This window comes from Gigantopelta aegis, chromosome 7, assembly GCF_016097555.1.
Source record: "Gigantopelta aegis isolate Gae_Host chromosome 7, Gae_host_genome, whole genome shotgun sequence".
Classification (NCBI taxonomy): domain Eukaryota; kingdom Metazoa; phylum Mollusca; class Gastropoda; order Neomphalida; family Peltospiridae; genus Gigantopelta; species Gigantopelta aegis.
In genome coordinates, this window is record NC_054705.1 from 3,960,371 (window position 1) to 3,977,085 (window position 16,715).

General features: G+C 39.7%; 1 protein-coding gene and 1 long non-coding RNA gene across 2 annotated transcripts; both read right to left on the reverse strand.

The window, feature by feature from the left end:
* Positions 1 to 939: 939 nt before the first annotated feature.
* Positions 940 to 14,004, reverse strand: LOC121377113. Its single transcript, XM_041504997.1, has 2 exons — positions 13,808 to 14,004; positions 940 to 2,676 (listed from the first exon to the last, which is right to left on the reverse strand). The coding sequence occupies exons 1-2, from the start codon at positions 13,988 to 13,990 to the stop codon at positions 1,462 to 1,464; spliced, it is 1,398 nt and encodes a 465-aa protein (XP_041360931.1). The 5' UTR covers positions 13,991 to 14,004; the 3' UTR covers positions 940 to 1,461.
* Positions 14,005 to 15,709: 1,705 nt separating this feature from the next.
* LOC121377631 lies at positions 15,710 to 16,307 on the reverse strand. Its single transcript, XR_005958638.1, has 2 exons — positions 16,134 to 16,307; positions 15,710 to 16,081 (listed from the first exon to the last, which is right to left on the reverse strand). It is a non-coding gene; the product is annotated as an uncharacterized LOC121377631 (long non-coding RNA).
* Between the last annotated feature and the right edge of the window lie 408 nt (positions 16,308 to 16,715).

Here is a 16,715-nt window from a genome sequence, read left to right on the forward strand (position 1 = left end):
TCTGAATATGCACGTAAAACACTATGACATGACCTTGAAAATCACTTTTTCAAAATGGCTCATTTTGAAATTCTGATGGCCGAACATCGTGTTAATGTAGTGCATGCAATGACACATTCAATTAAGTCCCATAAAGTATATAAACTCCAGTAGTATTTAATTCAACCTCGCTGTGGTCCCACCCGTTTTTCCCGCTCAGCGCCTGTTGTGTCGCTCCGTCTTTGTCTACCGGGTGCGCCCGTTCTCATATACATGTATATCATATAAACAAAATAGGGCTAGACAGACAGAGAGAGAGAGAGAGAGAGAGAGAGAGAGAGAGAGAGAGAGAGAGAGAGAGAGAGAGAGAGAGAGAGAGAGAGAGAGAGAGAGAGAGAGAGAGAGACAGAGAGACACAGAGAGAGATAGAGAGAGAGACAGAGACGGAGAGAGGTTTTTATTTAACGACGTACTCCGCACATTTTAATAACGGTTATATGGCGTCGGACATAATATGGCGAAGAACCAAACAGATAATTAGAAAGAAAACCCTTTGCCGCTACACTTCAATTACTTAGCACCAAGGAATCTTTTATATGCGCCATCCCACAGCTTTGGTTACACTAGTTTTGGAGCTTTGGCTGGAACGAGAAATAACCCAATGGGTTCATCCACGGGGATCGATCACAGACCCACTGCTCGTCAGGCGAGCACTTCACCACTGAGCTACGCCCCCCCCCCCCCATATATCAGAACCGTACCTATCAAGGAGGCAACTGGAGGGGGGAGGGGGGATTGGAGGACAGTTGCACCCAAGAAAAATGTGAACAAATTTCCTTTTCAAATTAATTTTCTTTCACCTGGCGAAGACCCTCTGTTACTAAGCCCTGGTTGTTTTCATACTGACACCCCACCCATTTTAAGCTAGGTACGACCCTGAATAGTTCAAGAAGACGGAAGAATATTTAGCAATTTTTTTTTTTTATTTAAATAATATATTTTATGCAACTAACTTAATCTGAAATATGAACATTTCAATAGTGATAAGCGTAACGTTTTAATATTTTCTTCTAGAAAGGCCCAAAACACACCTGAATTGGGTCTGTATCGGGGTCTGGGTCTAGTGAGTATAGTACTAGTGAAAAAAAAGAAGAAGAAAAAAAAAAGAGAAAAATTCACTCATCGAATGTGTCACACACACACACACACACACACACACACACAGAGAGAGAGAGAGAGAGAGAGAGAGAGAGAGAGAGAGAGAGAGAGAGAGAGAGAGAGAGAGAGAGAGAGAGAGAGAGTGAGAGAGAGATACAAAGAAAGAAAGAAAAACACTGCGTCTGTTTTTGGCGCGAACTACAGGTATTGCTGGCAGACGGTAGAATACTATGCTCCATTTTGCCAGCGCCAGACTCACTAGACCCAGACCCAACTAAATAGTCCTTCAGTTTTGAAGAATGTTTTCACTGATGTTACATTATATCAACTAGAATTCCTCTGGTGCGTGTTTTCATCCCTCTGTTTCTTGTTAACCCGTTGTCTTTTACGTGTCGCTGAGCCCGGGCTGTCTGCCTGGTGACTGTGAGCGTCGTTGACGGTGACGACACTCCGTGGGCTGGTCACTGATTCCACATTCCTCACAACCGCCTTCTTCTTCTTATGCTGACTGTCAAGGTACAGCTCTCGAAGGAATGGGTAGGAACCTTTCTGTAGAACGGACAGCGTCTTGAAATCGTCGGCACCCTCTGCGCTGTTCACATCTCGGTACCAGTTCACGAATATGTTTAAGCCATCATCGACGGCTTTTTCGCCGCCAGAAGGCGCTGCAAGCCATTTGTGAAAAACGTCCATCTTGTCAGGGTGGTTTTCCTCGTCAGACGACAACAGCCGTTGTAAAAAGTGAGAAGATCTATGCACAATGCCTCGCTGTTTGTAACCCGGGCAGTACGTCTGTCCCCAGATTTCCCGATACCATGAGATGAAAACGTTCAAACCCGCGCCGCTATCTACTTTCAACAACTCAATAACCTTATCACCAGACGGCATTCCGGAGGTAGATGACGTCACGAGAGCAGATGACGTCACGAGAGATGCATTCACGAGAGGAGATGACGTTACGAGGAGAGATGACGCCAGAAGATCTGACGGCGTTGCGAGCCAGTTATGGAAGAGTTGTATCGCGTCTTTGCTGGGTTCCTCGTCGGTGCCCAAATCTCTGAGAATTTTAATGGCGGTGTCGGAATCCATCTGTTTGATCCTGGACGACGTTGTTGTCAGCAGCACCTCTTTTTCGCCAGCTCTTTTGCGAACATTGCTTGATGGATGAAGAAGACTTTTCTCAGAACTTCTGTTATTCGCTGAAAAGACAAAATCTCCTTGCGGCTTTTCCTCCAGACCTGACATTTTTTTATTCACTAGCGGTGGCCGGTGGACGCCGACGTTGGTGTAGCGAATTCTGCGACGTGGTGACATTCTGTTTCCTGCAGCAGTAGCTGCAGAAGGAGTGGGGACGGCTAGGTAGGTGTCTGACTCGAGGTTTTGACGTCTGTGTGTGACGGTGTTGGAGGGGATGACGTCACAGTCGGTGTCCGAGGAGCCGAGCGAGTCGTACTCGAAGACGGACAAGTTGGAGCCAGACAGGCCGTCGTCGTAGGAGTAGGATTCTTCTGACGAGACAGAACTCACACTGCTCGTGCTCTGGAAAGAAAAAAAAAGTTAAAGTTTGTTTTGTTTAACGACACCACTAGAACACATTGATTTTTAAATATAACCTTATAGAAAGGAAACCCGCTTCAATGGATTTGGACAATTTCCATTGATATAGCGAGAGATCTTTTGTATGCACCATCCCACATACATGATAAGAAATACCACGGCCTTTGATATACCAGTCGTGGTGCACTAGCTAGCACGAGAAATAGGCCAAGGAGTCCATAGACGAGGATCGATCCCAGACCGACCGCGCATCAAGCGAGCGCTTTACCACTGGGCTACGTCCCGCCCCTCTGGAAATCAAAACATTGGGTAGTCTATGTAAAAAAACAAAACAAAATAAAATAAAACAAAGAAAGAAAGAAAAGAAAAAGAAACAAAAATACACCACCAACAACAAGAAAACAAATAAAATAATAATTTTAAAAAATACTCGCTAAATGTTTGTCTAAATTCCACCTTTCAAATGTGGGCTCCTGTAACACGAATGGCACCACCAGTGTTACATGAATTATCTCCGAACTGAACTTGGAATTGAGAACAATTCTATTAGTGCTACATACACGACTAGTATGCTGTCTGAGGAACAAACGTGTCAAAACCCAATCTAATTAAAATTAGCTCCACTATTATATGTGGATCTAACAGCAGCCCGTTGGAGCTCATGTCCAGTTGACCTTTCATTCGACCAATCAAAACCTTACTTGCAAAATCATGCCAGTGATTTGAAAAGAATTTGAAAACATTCGGGATTCTGCCAAGGATATACGAAATGATTCGGGTGAATTACGAAGTATACCGAAAATTAATTGCAATATAAAATTTTATATAAAATTAGTTTCAAGACGAAAAAAAACCCCGTGATGTTATAGCCATAAAATCTGTTTCTACTAGTATACAATCCAGAGTTTATTACTGCACTTTTCCTCCTGGTTTTTTCAATGTTGAAATTACCAACAAGTTCGCCTATTGCATAAATAGTCTCGCCCGATATTTTTAGAATTTGTATGTTCCCGAATAACGCTATAAAAGGCGAAGTGTAATTTTGTCGATATTTAAATTGTTATTTATAGATGAAATGTCACCTGGACATGGGAGTCCACGCAATGCTGTTAGATCTACTGGTAAGACCCAGTAGAGCCAATTTTAATCAGATTGGTCAAAACCATGAATCTGTTCAACGCATATTTGGCTTGAATTTAAAATCTGAGGACCTGTCCATCCCTCTTCTGTACTGGATTCCAAAACTTCATAAGAATCCATAAGGAGAGATATATTGCGAGGTCCAGCAAACGCATCACCAAATCCTTGTCTCAGAAACTAACCATTATTGCCAAAAGTGATTCAAGAAAAGTGGAATTAATCACATGGATTCTCAAGAACTCCAAAGATTTACTTGAATTTATCCAGATCAAAGTTCACCCGTGTTAAAACTCGATTTTTCAACACTGCACACAACGGTCACCCACTACAAACTTAAGGACAAACTAAATTTCTCAATCAAGGATGCATTGGTTTCTAAAACAGGCGAACAGAGATATAGTTATATAACTTATCTTCAGTGGATCTGCACAATTTGTTAAGATTACAAGTAAATGAAGACAAAAATATTCTGAAACAGATTTCCTCATTGACGACACAGATTTGGGAATAAGGAAAGAAGGAAATGTTTTATTTAACGACGCACTCTACACATTTTATTTTACGGTTATATGGCGTCGGACATATGGTTAAGGACTACACAGATATTGAGAGAGGAAATCCGATGTCGCCACTTCATGGGCTACTCTTTCCGATTAGCAGCAAGGGATCTTTTATAGGCACCATCCCACAGACAGGATAGTACATACCACGGCCTTTGTTACATCAGTTGTGGAGCACTGGCTGGAACGAGAAATAGACCAATGGGCACACCGACGGGGATCGATCCTAGACCGACCGCGCATCAAGCGAACGCTTTACCACTGGATTTGGAAATATGACATATGAACACGAAGTAGGTAATCCCATGTCACCAACTGTGCTCCGTTATTCGCCGATTTGTTTTTTAATGCATATGAATAAGATTTTCTAACTAAGGTGGCTAAATCAAAACCCAAAAGTCCGGCGATATATTGATGATCTTTTGTCATTCAATAATAAATAAGATCACAGGTTACCTTTCATTGATTTACTCACCAGAGTTCGGGATAAGGAAAGAAGGAAAGAAATGTTTTATTTAACGACGCACTCAACACATTTTATTTACGGTTATATGGCGTTGGACATATGGCTAAGGACTACACAGATATTGAGAGAGGAAACCCACTGTCGCCATTTTATGGGCTACTATTTTCGATCAGCAGCAAGGAATCTTTTGTATGCAAAATCCCATAGACAGGATAGCACATACCACGGTGGTGCACTGGCTGGAACGAGAAATAGACCAATGGGCCCACTGACGAGGATCGATCCCAAACCGACCACGCATCAAGCGAGCGCTATACCACTGAGCTACGTCTCGCCCCTAGAAATAAGGAAACTGCATAATAAAAGTATAAAATCTGTTTCATACCTTGATCTATACATCAGGGCTCAAAGTTTGAAAAATGTTTTAGGAGCACTGTGCTCCTAACATTCTAATTTTAGGCGCACAGTTACATATTTTAGGAGCACTGGGGAATATGTTTGGAGCACTGATGAATATTCATAGGGGCATCCATAAAGTACATAGTTTTTACGTTCCTGGAAGGGTGGTGGTGGTGATCATGTACAAAATGCATAAAGGGGAACTGGCGTAGAAAGCGGGGGGGGGGAGGGGGGGGGGGGGGCATTTTTCAGATATTTTGCTTTATAATAGTGTAAAAGTGTGTAAATATAAAAGTGTGCCCCCCCCCCTCCCCCCGCACACACACTTTTTGTCACCTTCCTACGCCATTGAGGGAGGAGTATTTCCGAGTGAGAGATTTTTGAAACTGGTAAAGAGAGCAATTTTGAGTAAAGATTAAACATATAATAAGTAATAAAGATGAAAAAAACAACCTATTTGTAAACAAATTATGGGGGGGGGGGGGAACCAAAACATGTCCCCACCCCCACCCCGCAGGCTCCCAACTCCGACTCCCCAGATCATCAATGAATACTATAGTAGTTAATTGTAACTTAAGCTATAGAAGAATGTAATGATTATAGTTCTACCAGTACTTCATAATAGCTAATTTATTATTTGATATTAATGATATAAAACATCACAATAGAAACCTGAGTAAATACAAGTTTATTAACAACAAAGCTTCCACGACCATCAGACATGGGGGGGGGGGGGGGGGGGGGTTCGATGGGTTCGACCGACATCCCCCCCCCCCCCCCCCCCCCCCCCCCCCCCCCTGAAATCGCCTTTTTTTATAATTTAATATATCTGACATTATTATATTTACTTAACATAGAAATATATGCCCAATATCGCTGCAATCTATTTTGGAACCCCCCTTTTCAAAACTCAACATAGAAATATATGCCGAATATCTCTGCAATCTATTTTGGAACCCCCCTTTTCAAAATCCTATGTACGCCCATGTCAGAATGACGGTAACTGTAACAGTTCTCTCCTTCACCTTCTACGACGGTCACATGATACCGAATTATAAATACTGGCCAATCATCAGTCGCCAATCGATGAAACGTACACGTATCTGGGTCAGAACTTTTCAGACATTGACGTGATGATCAGATCGTATGTAGACATTACAGTCCGGTTTTGCGTTAAAATTAAAGTAAATGTAACAATGCGACGTGCATTGTGTTACACTTGCTTTTAAACTAAAGGTCTTTAAAATCGTGAACGTGTTTAAAAGTCGACTTGCAAATGGAGCCACGTAGAAAATACGGCCTATTTGTAAGAAACGTCTTGAACCGCGTTACCGTGATTTTGTAGTCGTTTGGCGTTATTTCGTTTCCAGTTATTATTAACCGTTATCAGACGAGAATCCTAATAAAACCGATTAAATCGGTATACATAATTATAATTTTGTTCAAACTGAGTTGATATCCTGTTCAAGGTACATCTCAAATTTTAAACTTACTGCTTAAAAAATATGTTCAGCGAAAGCTGTTTCTTTTCAGCCTTAGCGTAGTAGGCCAAAGTGTGGTATTTTTCTCAGAATTGATGACGTCACCAGACCAAGTATTATGATTCTGTTGTGAATCACGTGCAGATTAACAAAATGTCGGGTCACTTGGCTATAACTTAAGACTACGAATTTCATAGTATGCGTCAATGCAGTGGCCACTTTCCAACCAGCAAAACTAGTTATTTAGTTTGGTCGCACTCGTGCGACTTGGTAGTAAATTTTGGTCACACTCGTGAAAAATCCAGTCGCATATGCGACCAGTTGGTCGAGAACTTTGAGCGCTGTACATATATATTCAGAACGACGTCGGCCTTCACACAGAGCTGTATGTTGAAGGAATGACTTTAGTTTTTCAATAGTCAATTTTCCCTTCATGTCGAGCAATATTCCTTCTGTTTCAGCTTTTTTTTTTGGTTGTTGTCTATAGAGCAGACTCATCATATGCCGATTTTAGCGATCGACATATCGTTATATTAAAGACGTTGTTTGATCAGGGGTGATAACAACCAAAGACTCCTGAAAGTCTTCAAATGTTTTACGGTAACTACTTGGAGATCATATCACAATATCGCGTATCACTGACCTAAAATGATGTCTGATGCTGTAATGTTTATAGCATTAATACCAATAGCGATAGAGAAACTATTATCTTTTAGTTACCATTACCGGAAGTGCTAATATAAGAATGCCCGGAAGTGTATCCTAGGGATATGGCATGGTCAAGCAGACGACAAGTCTATGAATAAAAGCCACTATAATTTTTGAAATGAGTTTGTTGAGCCAGAACATTACAAATGCAATACCCTATTTTGACCGTGTACATGCCTTTTCGTCTTTTTGGTGAAAGTCCGGTGCATTTTAAAGGGACATTCCTGGGTTTGCTGCATTGTAAGATGTTTCCGACTAATGGAATATTTCTACGATTAAACTTACGTATTAAACGTGCTCTCTCACAGATGGTTGACCTAATTATTGACCCAACAAGGTATTATATGACAATATATACATTTGATTTGTACCTAAAAGTACTTTATTGAACCATCTACATAACCACCATATCATACTTATTATTGATATTTTATATAAAACAAAAAAATTGAATTATGGGTACGGTCCATAATTCTGAGAAAAATAACGGCTATTTGAAGAGCAGAGGTGTGACGTATTATTTTGAGTCACGTGACGGGCATTCCCCGAATAACCGCAGTGCCAACACGATTTACCAAGCTCGTGTAACGAGAACGCTTGACCGTCCTCTGCGACGTAGGGTAAATAGAAGAAAAAAAAACCCAATGAAAATAAGTTATTAAAAAATAATAAAAACATGTACTGAATAATAATAAGCTTATACATTAATTTATTTTAGTAACAGAAGCATGTTAAACGTCGACAATCCCGACTAGTTAGGCCTTTGCATCTATAGGTAAATTTATCGTTAATCGTACGTGAAAAACTCTAAACATCTGGATCACAAACACCGTCATTTTCCACCTTGTCAAATTCATTATTATACAAAATCAATCTAATTAAAATTAGCTCCACTATTACATGTGGATCTAACACCAGCCAGTTGGAGCTCATGTCCATCAATCAAAACCTTACTTGCAGAATCCTGCCAGTGATTTAAAACTAACAACACTGCGTAGTCCCCAATGTCCAGGTAACATTTCGTCTGTAAATAATAATTTAAATATTGACCAATCACGCTTCGCCTTTTATAACGTTATTTGGGAGCATACAAATTCTAAAAATATCGGGCGAGTCAATTTTAGTGGCCGCAGTACAGCGAACCATACCAATACGTACGGGGTGGGTTATCAGTCTTCAATTTTACATTAAAAATTATTTATTTATTTATAAAAAAAACAAAAAACTAAATCAGTCTTCAGTTTTACATTACAAATTATTTATTTTATAAAATAAAACATGTTTTAAGGCATTCGTAATTCACATGAAACATGTCGTATACCCTCAGAATAATTCGGAATGTTTTCAAATTATTTTTAAATCACTGGCAGGATTCTGCAAGTAAGGTTTTGATTGGTGGACATGAGCTCCAACTGGCTGGTGTTAGATCCACATGTAATAGTGGAGCTAATTTTAATTAGATTGATACAAACTATGCCATAACAGGTGACATGGGATAGGAATTGTTACATTTTTAAAGAATACCCTGAACTAGACGGTGTTTATATACGATGTGACTATATATATGAAGGCCGTGTCTATAGCCTCCACTAACGAGGGTTGGCTATATTCACAGCAAAACTGTATATAGGCGGTAAATAAGTACATGTATTTGATTGATCCATATTACCGAACCATCTGGAACAGGCGGAATACATACTAAGTACTGTACGAACAGTGCATTTTCTGAACAGGGGAGGGGGTGGGGGAGTATATGAATTTAGCGGACCCTTTTGTGTACTTTTTCCATAGATATATGAATAGCATCATATTGTCCCTACAGTACTAACAAAAAATTAATTATAATAAATAAATAAATAAATAATAATAATAATAATACACAAATTTGAGGCTGCTTACGTACATTTTGTAAAAAAGTTAATTTTACCGTAAATAAATATGACTAAAAGGTTATTTTGCTGTATTTAGTCAAATTTCAAATGCTCAAAATTGCAAGGGCCAATAAAACTCAAAATACATTTTTTTAATAGGCTACTAGTAAAGCTTAGACCACTCCCGGGTCTCCCTCTAAATTTATGTAACGTTTCTGTAACAACCGCCCCCACCCACCCAACCCCACCCAAGCCCACCGCCACGTGATTTTACCAACATTATAATACATGTAATTATATTAATAATAATAATAATAATAATACACAATTATTATTACTACTACTACTACTACTACTACTACTACTACTACTACTACTACTACTATTATTATTATTATTATTATTATTATTATTAGCCTACTACTACCTTTTTGGGGTGGAGGGGCGGTGTTTTATCTGGAGTAGTTTTGGCTATAAAAATGCAAGATTAACGTGCGTGCACACACGTACAAACGGCAGGCTGAACTTGTCCATGCACGAAGAACTAGATTCAACTAGGTTAAGTAATAATTAGCCAACCTTTGGACGACAAAACATGCAACAGTACACTGTTTATTTACGCTATACATTAAAACCGAAATACCACTTTGCGAACCAGTCAAAATAATTTGCACACGCGTCTGATTACCACAGCGTCGAAGGGACATACAAAGAAAAAAATTATAAAATTTAAAACGTGCGAATGAGTTACTGAAACGTGCGCACAACTTATTAAAGCGTGCGCACGAGATATTATCGTGCGCACGCTTTAATATCTCGTGCACACGCTTTAATAACTCGTGGGCACGCTTTAAATTATTTTTTCTATGTCCCTTCAACGCCAAGGTACCTAATAATAATAATAATAATAATAATAATAATAATAAATGGTGAGTTCATGTTCCGACTGTTTATTATTTTATTTCAGCGTATTCGCGGTTATTTTCGTGAAATTATATATTTATTTGCCATGCATATAGCAGGGCCGTAGCTAGGATTTTTTAATTAATTTTTATTTTATTTTTTTTTTTTTTGGGGGGGGGGGGGGGGGGCAACTGAGTAGTTTAAAGTATAAAACTCCTTAAACGGATAAGAATATAATTTTCTTTAAGTTTCTAAAAAAAAATTCTGTATAGCCGGCCCTCATTTGCCAAGTCTATACACGGCGATCGTTTATATAAAATCTAAAAATACATTATACAGTTGTCGTATATATACTGAACAAAAAAAGAAACTTCCGATTTGTACATATAGTATTTGTTGTGTTACAGAATTCATTGTGTAATGAAATTATATAGGTAGTATTAGCCTTGAGCTGTATTATCAGGATTCATGAATTTTATCGATTATTTTTGCACTGTTAATCGTCGACAACGTGAAATTCAATTTGCACGTGCATGCATGGTTCGACATGTCCCGTGTAGTATTCGGTCAATTTGTTTTACTTGTCTTACTGACATTGTTGTCAAGTGAACAAAAACGCTTCCAAATTTGTAAAAAAAATTAACGTTTTTTACATTGTAGCATATTTAGTATGCCAAGAATACCCAATAATTTACGAGAACGGGCGATTGGCATGCTTGATGCTGGCATGTCGACAGAAGACGTTGCAAGGTATGTTGCGAGTTCTAGTCGAGCGATACGAAATCTTCGTGTAAGATTTCGAACGACAGGAAGCACCAACGACTTGCCATATCGTGGACGTCCGCGTGTTACAACGCGTGGTCAAGACCGCTATATCATGAACACGCATTTGCGCAATCGATTCCAAACTGCCACTGCTACTGCTGCTAAACACACCTGGGCTTCATAATAACCGAATCAGTGGGCAAACTGTTCGTAATCGTCTGCGGGAGAACGGTTTACATGCACGACGTCCTTACGTCGAATGCGTTTTAACGCAACGTCACCGTCTAAATCGTCTTAATTGGGCACGTGTACACATTCGTTGGATACGACGACGCTGGAATATCGTTCTTTTTTCGGATGAATCCAGATTTTCTTTACAACGTGGTGATGGCAGGGTGCGCGTCTACCGTAGGAGAAATGAACGCTATGCTGACTGTTGTTTTCTTGAACGATATCGTTTCGGGGGTGGGGGTTGTGTCATGGTCTGGGCAGCCATTGCCCATGGTTATCGTTCACCACTAGTCGTCATTGATGGCAATTTAAATGCTCAACGTTACCGCGATGACATTCTCGCTCATCACGTCATTCCTCTGTTCCATAACAACGCCAACATCTCGATTTTTCAGCATGATAATGCCACCTCTCATACAGCTAGAGACACTGTAAATTTTCTTAGGACAAATGACATTGATTTCATTGATGACTGGCCCGCTAAAAGTCCTGATCTCAACCCCATCGAGCATGTCTGGGATAGTCTGGACAGACGATTGAGGCGTCGTCCCAACCCACCCGCTAACGTCAACGAACTTCGTCAAGCGCTCATTCAGGAATGGAACAATATTCCACAGGCAATTCTATGGCCTGCGATGCACTGTAGTGGTCAATTCAAGAGGTGGTCATACCCGTTATTAAGTGGGTGGGTTTTTTTTTAACCCCTACCACACTTGGTCAAAATTGCTCCCAGTTTCTGTTAACCTATGGCCATGATTTTTTCACCAAACGATGCATCATGGAACACTCTTTAAACACATATATAACAATTATTCCCCCGGTTTGTTTTCATCAAGTTATGTTCAAGCAAAGTTAGCGGAAGTTTCTTATTTTGTTCAGTATATATAGCCTCATCACTACGAGTCTGTTTTTCCGTATTTTTCATGTCTCATCACAAGAAGAGTTCCAAATTTAAAAAAAGAAGCGTATCATGGCATTCCCTTGATCGTAGTTCATTTAAAATATTTTGGTTCATATAATAACTAGGTTTGGTATTCCAAATGAATGTAAGTTTCATTTATAATGCATATTTTCTTGTTTAGAATATCAGTGTCTGTATATTCAATGTGTTTCTGGTCGTCTTCATATTTGTAAGAATCCCAAACTGGATTTTGTCTTAAAATAATTTCGTACGTATATATAAAAAATTTTTTTTTAGGAAATAAAATGAAATCTAACCTAGTACAAATATTAGAACGATCAGAAACACGTTTAATATAGAGTCACTAATATTTTATGCAGAAAATGTAATTGCAATCGTTAAAAAAGTCTCTGTTAGTCGATAACATCTTAAAAATTGCAGCAAACACAGGAATGTCCCTTTAAGCATGAACTTCACGGCTGTAGGCTGTGCTCACGAAGAGTGATAACTTTCACGAAGAGTGATACCTTTCACGAACATCAATATAATCCATTTTCACAGTGCTTCATGAGTGCATGTCACCACAGCTGTATATATTCCATTGGGCTCTACCCTGTCCAAGTTTGTGTTTTCTAAGCTAGTCGTGGGAGTGGCAGTCATGTGGGTGGTGCAGGAGGGATAAAACATCCCGTTACGTATCTCCAAGGGGAGTGGCATTCATGTGGGTGGTGCAGGAGGGATGAAACATCCCGTTACGTATCTCCAAGAGGATTGACAGTCATGTGGGTGGTGCAGGAGGGATGAAACATCCCGTTACGTATCTCCAAGGGGATTGACAGTCATGTGGGTGGTGCAGGAGGCAGTCATGTGGGTGGTGCAGGAGGGATGAAACGTCCCGTTACGTATCTCCAAGGGGATTGACAGTCATGTGGGTGGTGCAGGAGGGATGAAACGTCCCGTTACGTATCTCCAAGAGGATTGACAGTCATGTGAGTGGTGCAGGAGGGATGAAACATCCCGTTACGTATCTCCAAGGGGATTGACAGTCATGTGGGTGGTGCAGGAGGGATGAAATATCCCGTTACGTATCTCCAAGGGGATTGACAGTCATGTGGGTGGTGCAGGAGGGATGAAACGTCCCGTTACGTATCTCCAAGGGGAGTGGCAGTCATGTGGGTGGTGCAGGAGGGATGAAATATCCCGTTACGTATCTCCAAAAAACAAAACAAAACAAAACAAAACAAGAAAACAAACAAGAAACAACAACATTGCTTTGCTCGGAGGCCTCAGATACTCTTACGACGGGCCTGAGTTCACTAAAATACAAAGTAAGAGAAACGGGAAGAAATCACATTAGAAGAAATCAGAAAAACGATTTCCTCTTGGAGGAAAAAACAACAAAAACCGCGCCCAAAACGACCGTTTGTGAGCAGTTTGTTATTACTGCTGTTGTGGTTGTCGAAGTAGCCATGCTATTCTAAATAACGGTAGCTTAAAGTGTGCTCACGCACATTCCTTTCTTTTGGTTTATTTTGATGACAAGATGCAATCTAAAATCGATTAGTCAATCAAGCGATGTATTATGGAGAAAGTTGGAATATTTGTTACTAATCCATTTTCCAATTAATTTTGTTTGTTTAGAAGACACGTTTAAAATCTACTCTTGTCTAGGAGACATCAATACTTACAGCGTTTCTTTTCATTCGGTTGTTATAACACGGGCCTCGCCTCAAGTACAGAATGAGACCCAGGCTAGTAGCGGCCACGCCCAGTAATCCAGACAACGCCCACTCGTTTCGGAAGGCGATGGCAGCATCCATGACCTGTTGAAAAACTGAGTGACTGAAAATAGTGTCGATGCGTAACGCCATAACTCCCTGGCATTGTCTTTGACGTCATAATGCGAGTGGGCGGAATTAAGCTCTCAGTTGGTTGACGCTTGAGGTGCTTGCGTCGCAGGATCGAACCACATCGGTGGATCCATTCTACTGATTGGGTTGTGTTTTTTTTTCTCGTTCCAACCAGTGCACCACAACTGGTCGAAGGCCGTGGTATGTGCTTTCCTGTTTGTGGGAAAGTGATTATAAAAGATCCCATGCTGCATTAGCGGGTTTCCTCTGATGACTACGTGTCAGAATTACCAAATGTTTTACATCCCGTAGCCGATGATTAATTAATCAATCAACGTGCTCTAGTGGTGTCGTTAAACAAAACAAACTCACAGACACAGCGCAATCGGAACTCTTCGGTGGTTATCGTAAATACTTGTACGTAATACAAGCGACCGGCGGCTTCTGTTTCTGTTATTTGCGACAATGTCTTCACTCGATTCACAGGAACAATTACAGTCATGTCATCACTCGATCTGCAGGAACAATTACAGTCATGTCATCACTCGATCCGCAGGAACAATTACAGTCATGTCAATACTCGATCCACAGGAACAATTACAGTCATGTCATCACTCGATCCACAGGAACAATTACAGTCATGTCATCACTCGATCCACAGGAACAATTACAGTCAACATTTCCCGCGATCATCAAAGGCCCATTACGGACAGTACGTATGTGTGTAATGTAAAAAAGAAGAAGAAGAAGAAAACAAAATCCGGGAATAGGTCGAGGCTGTCTGTAATTGTTCTATAAAATATCCTCTTAAAATTGACTCGAAAACAGATAGAAAAAAAATGCCTCAAAAAAGGCTCACAATTCATCTACAGGCGTCCTGAGTTTCGATGTGCGTAATGCTCTTTTTTTTCTGGCTACGCCCCTGATAATCGGTTACGGATTGCGATAATCGATCATCACACTGACAGAGTCCAACGGATCAGTTTTCGGTTATATTCTATCACTGGAACATCACTTATATGAAGGGAGATGTAAACATGGTTCTTACAGTAAATAAGTTATTGTTACCGTTATTTTACTTTAGTAGGCCTATTATTTATTTATTTATTTATTTATTTTTATATTCTTTACTTTGTTGTATGAAAACAAAAACAATCTACCCCAAACGAAAATTATGTATCCCCCACTGAAAGACGTATTAACACACACACACACACACACACACACACACACACACAGGGGGAGAGAGAGAGAGACAAATAAAGACAGAGAGAGAGAGAGAGAGAGAGAGAGAGACAGAGAACACACACACAAAAGAAAGACACACAGAGAGACAGACAGACAGACACAGAGAGCGATACAGAGAGAGACAGACACACACAGACAGAGACACACAGAGAGACAGAGACACAGACACAAAGAGAGACAGACACAGAGAAATAGAGAGACAGACAGACATTATATATATATATATATATATATATATATATATATATATATATATATATATATAGAGAGAGAGAGAGAGAGAGAGAGAGAGAGAGAGAGAGAGAGAAAGAGAGAGAAAGAGAGAGAGAGAGAGAGAGAGTGTGTGTGTGTGTGTGTGTCTGTGTGTGTGTGTGTGTAAATAAACAAACCGTTAATTTAGCCTACTGAACAAACCTTTTAGTGATCGAACAACTTGTTTGTAACAATTATACAGTTTTTAAAAAAACTATTTAAGAAATAAAAACAAACCTGTTTAGCAAAATAATTTTAATAAATGATCATTTTAATAACAATACAACCAGTTTACTACTAAACGACCGGCTTACGGAAAAAGCGTTTTTTTTATAAGCAAACAACGAGTACGTTAAATATGAAACACATGTACTAGTAAACCAAGTTTTTAATGTAAAAATAACCTGTTTAGTAAGCAAACGACCCGTGTAATATATACACGTATATAAAAATAACCTATTTAGTAAGCAAACGACCCGTGTAATATATACACGTATATAAAAATAACCTGTTTAGTAAGCAAATGACCCGTGTAATATATACACGTATATAAAAATAACCTATTTAGTAAGCAAACGACCCATGTAATATATACACGTATATAAAAATAACCTATTTAGTAAGCAAACGACCCGTGTAATATATACACGTATATAAAAATAACCAGGACACCGATATCATCGATTGTCTCAAACTCACTGAAATAAATTCACGAAAGTTAAAGTTTGTTATTTAACGACACCACTAGAGCACATTGATTTATTAATCATCGGCTATTGGATGTTAAACATTTTGTAATTCTGATATATAGTCTTAGAGAGGAAACCCGCTATATTTTTTCAATTAGTAGCGAGGGATCTTTTATATGCATCATCCCACAGACGTGAGAGCACATACCATGGTATTTGATATACCAGTCGTGGTGCACTGGCTGGAACGAGACATAGCTCAATGGACCCACTGGCGAGGATTGATCCTAGACCGACTGCGCACCAGGCGACATCTTTACCACTGGGCTACGCCCGCCCCCCCCACCCCGCCCCCCCCCCACCCTATACCCCCCCACCCTATACCCACCCCAATACCCGACAATATTTCTCAAAATCAAACTAAAACTAGTACCAAAACCAAATTTAAGTTAAACGATATATAAATATAGACAGAGACAGAACTAATATAGTAAAATATATAATTAAAATTACTAATAACCATGCTTAAAATCCAACTAGTATCAAAAGAAAAAAAA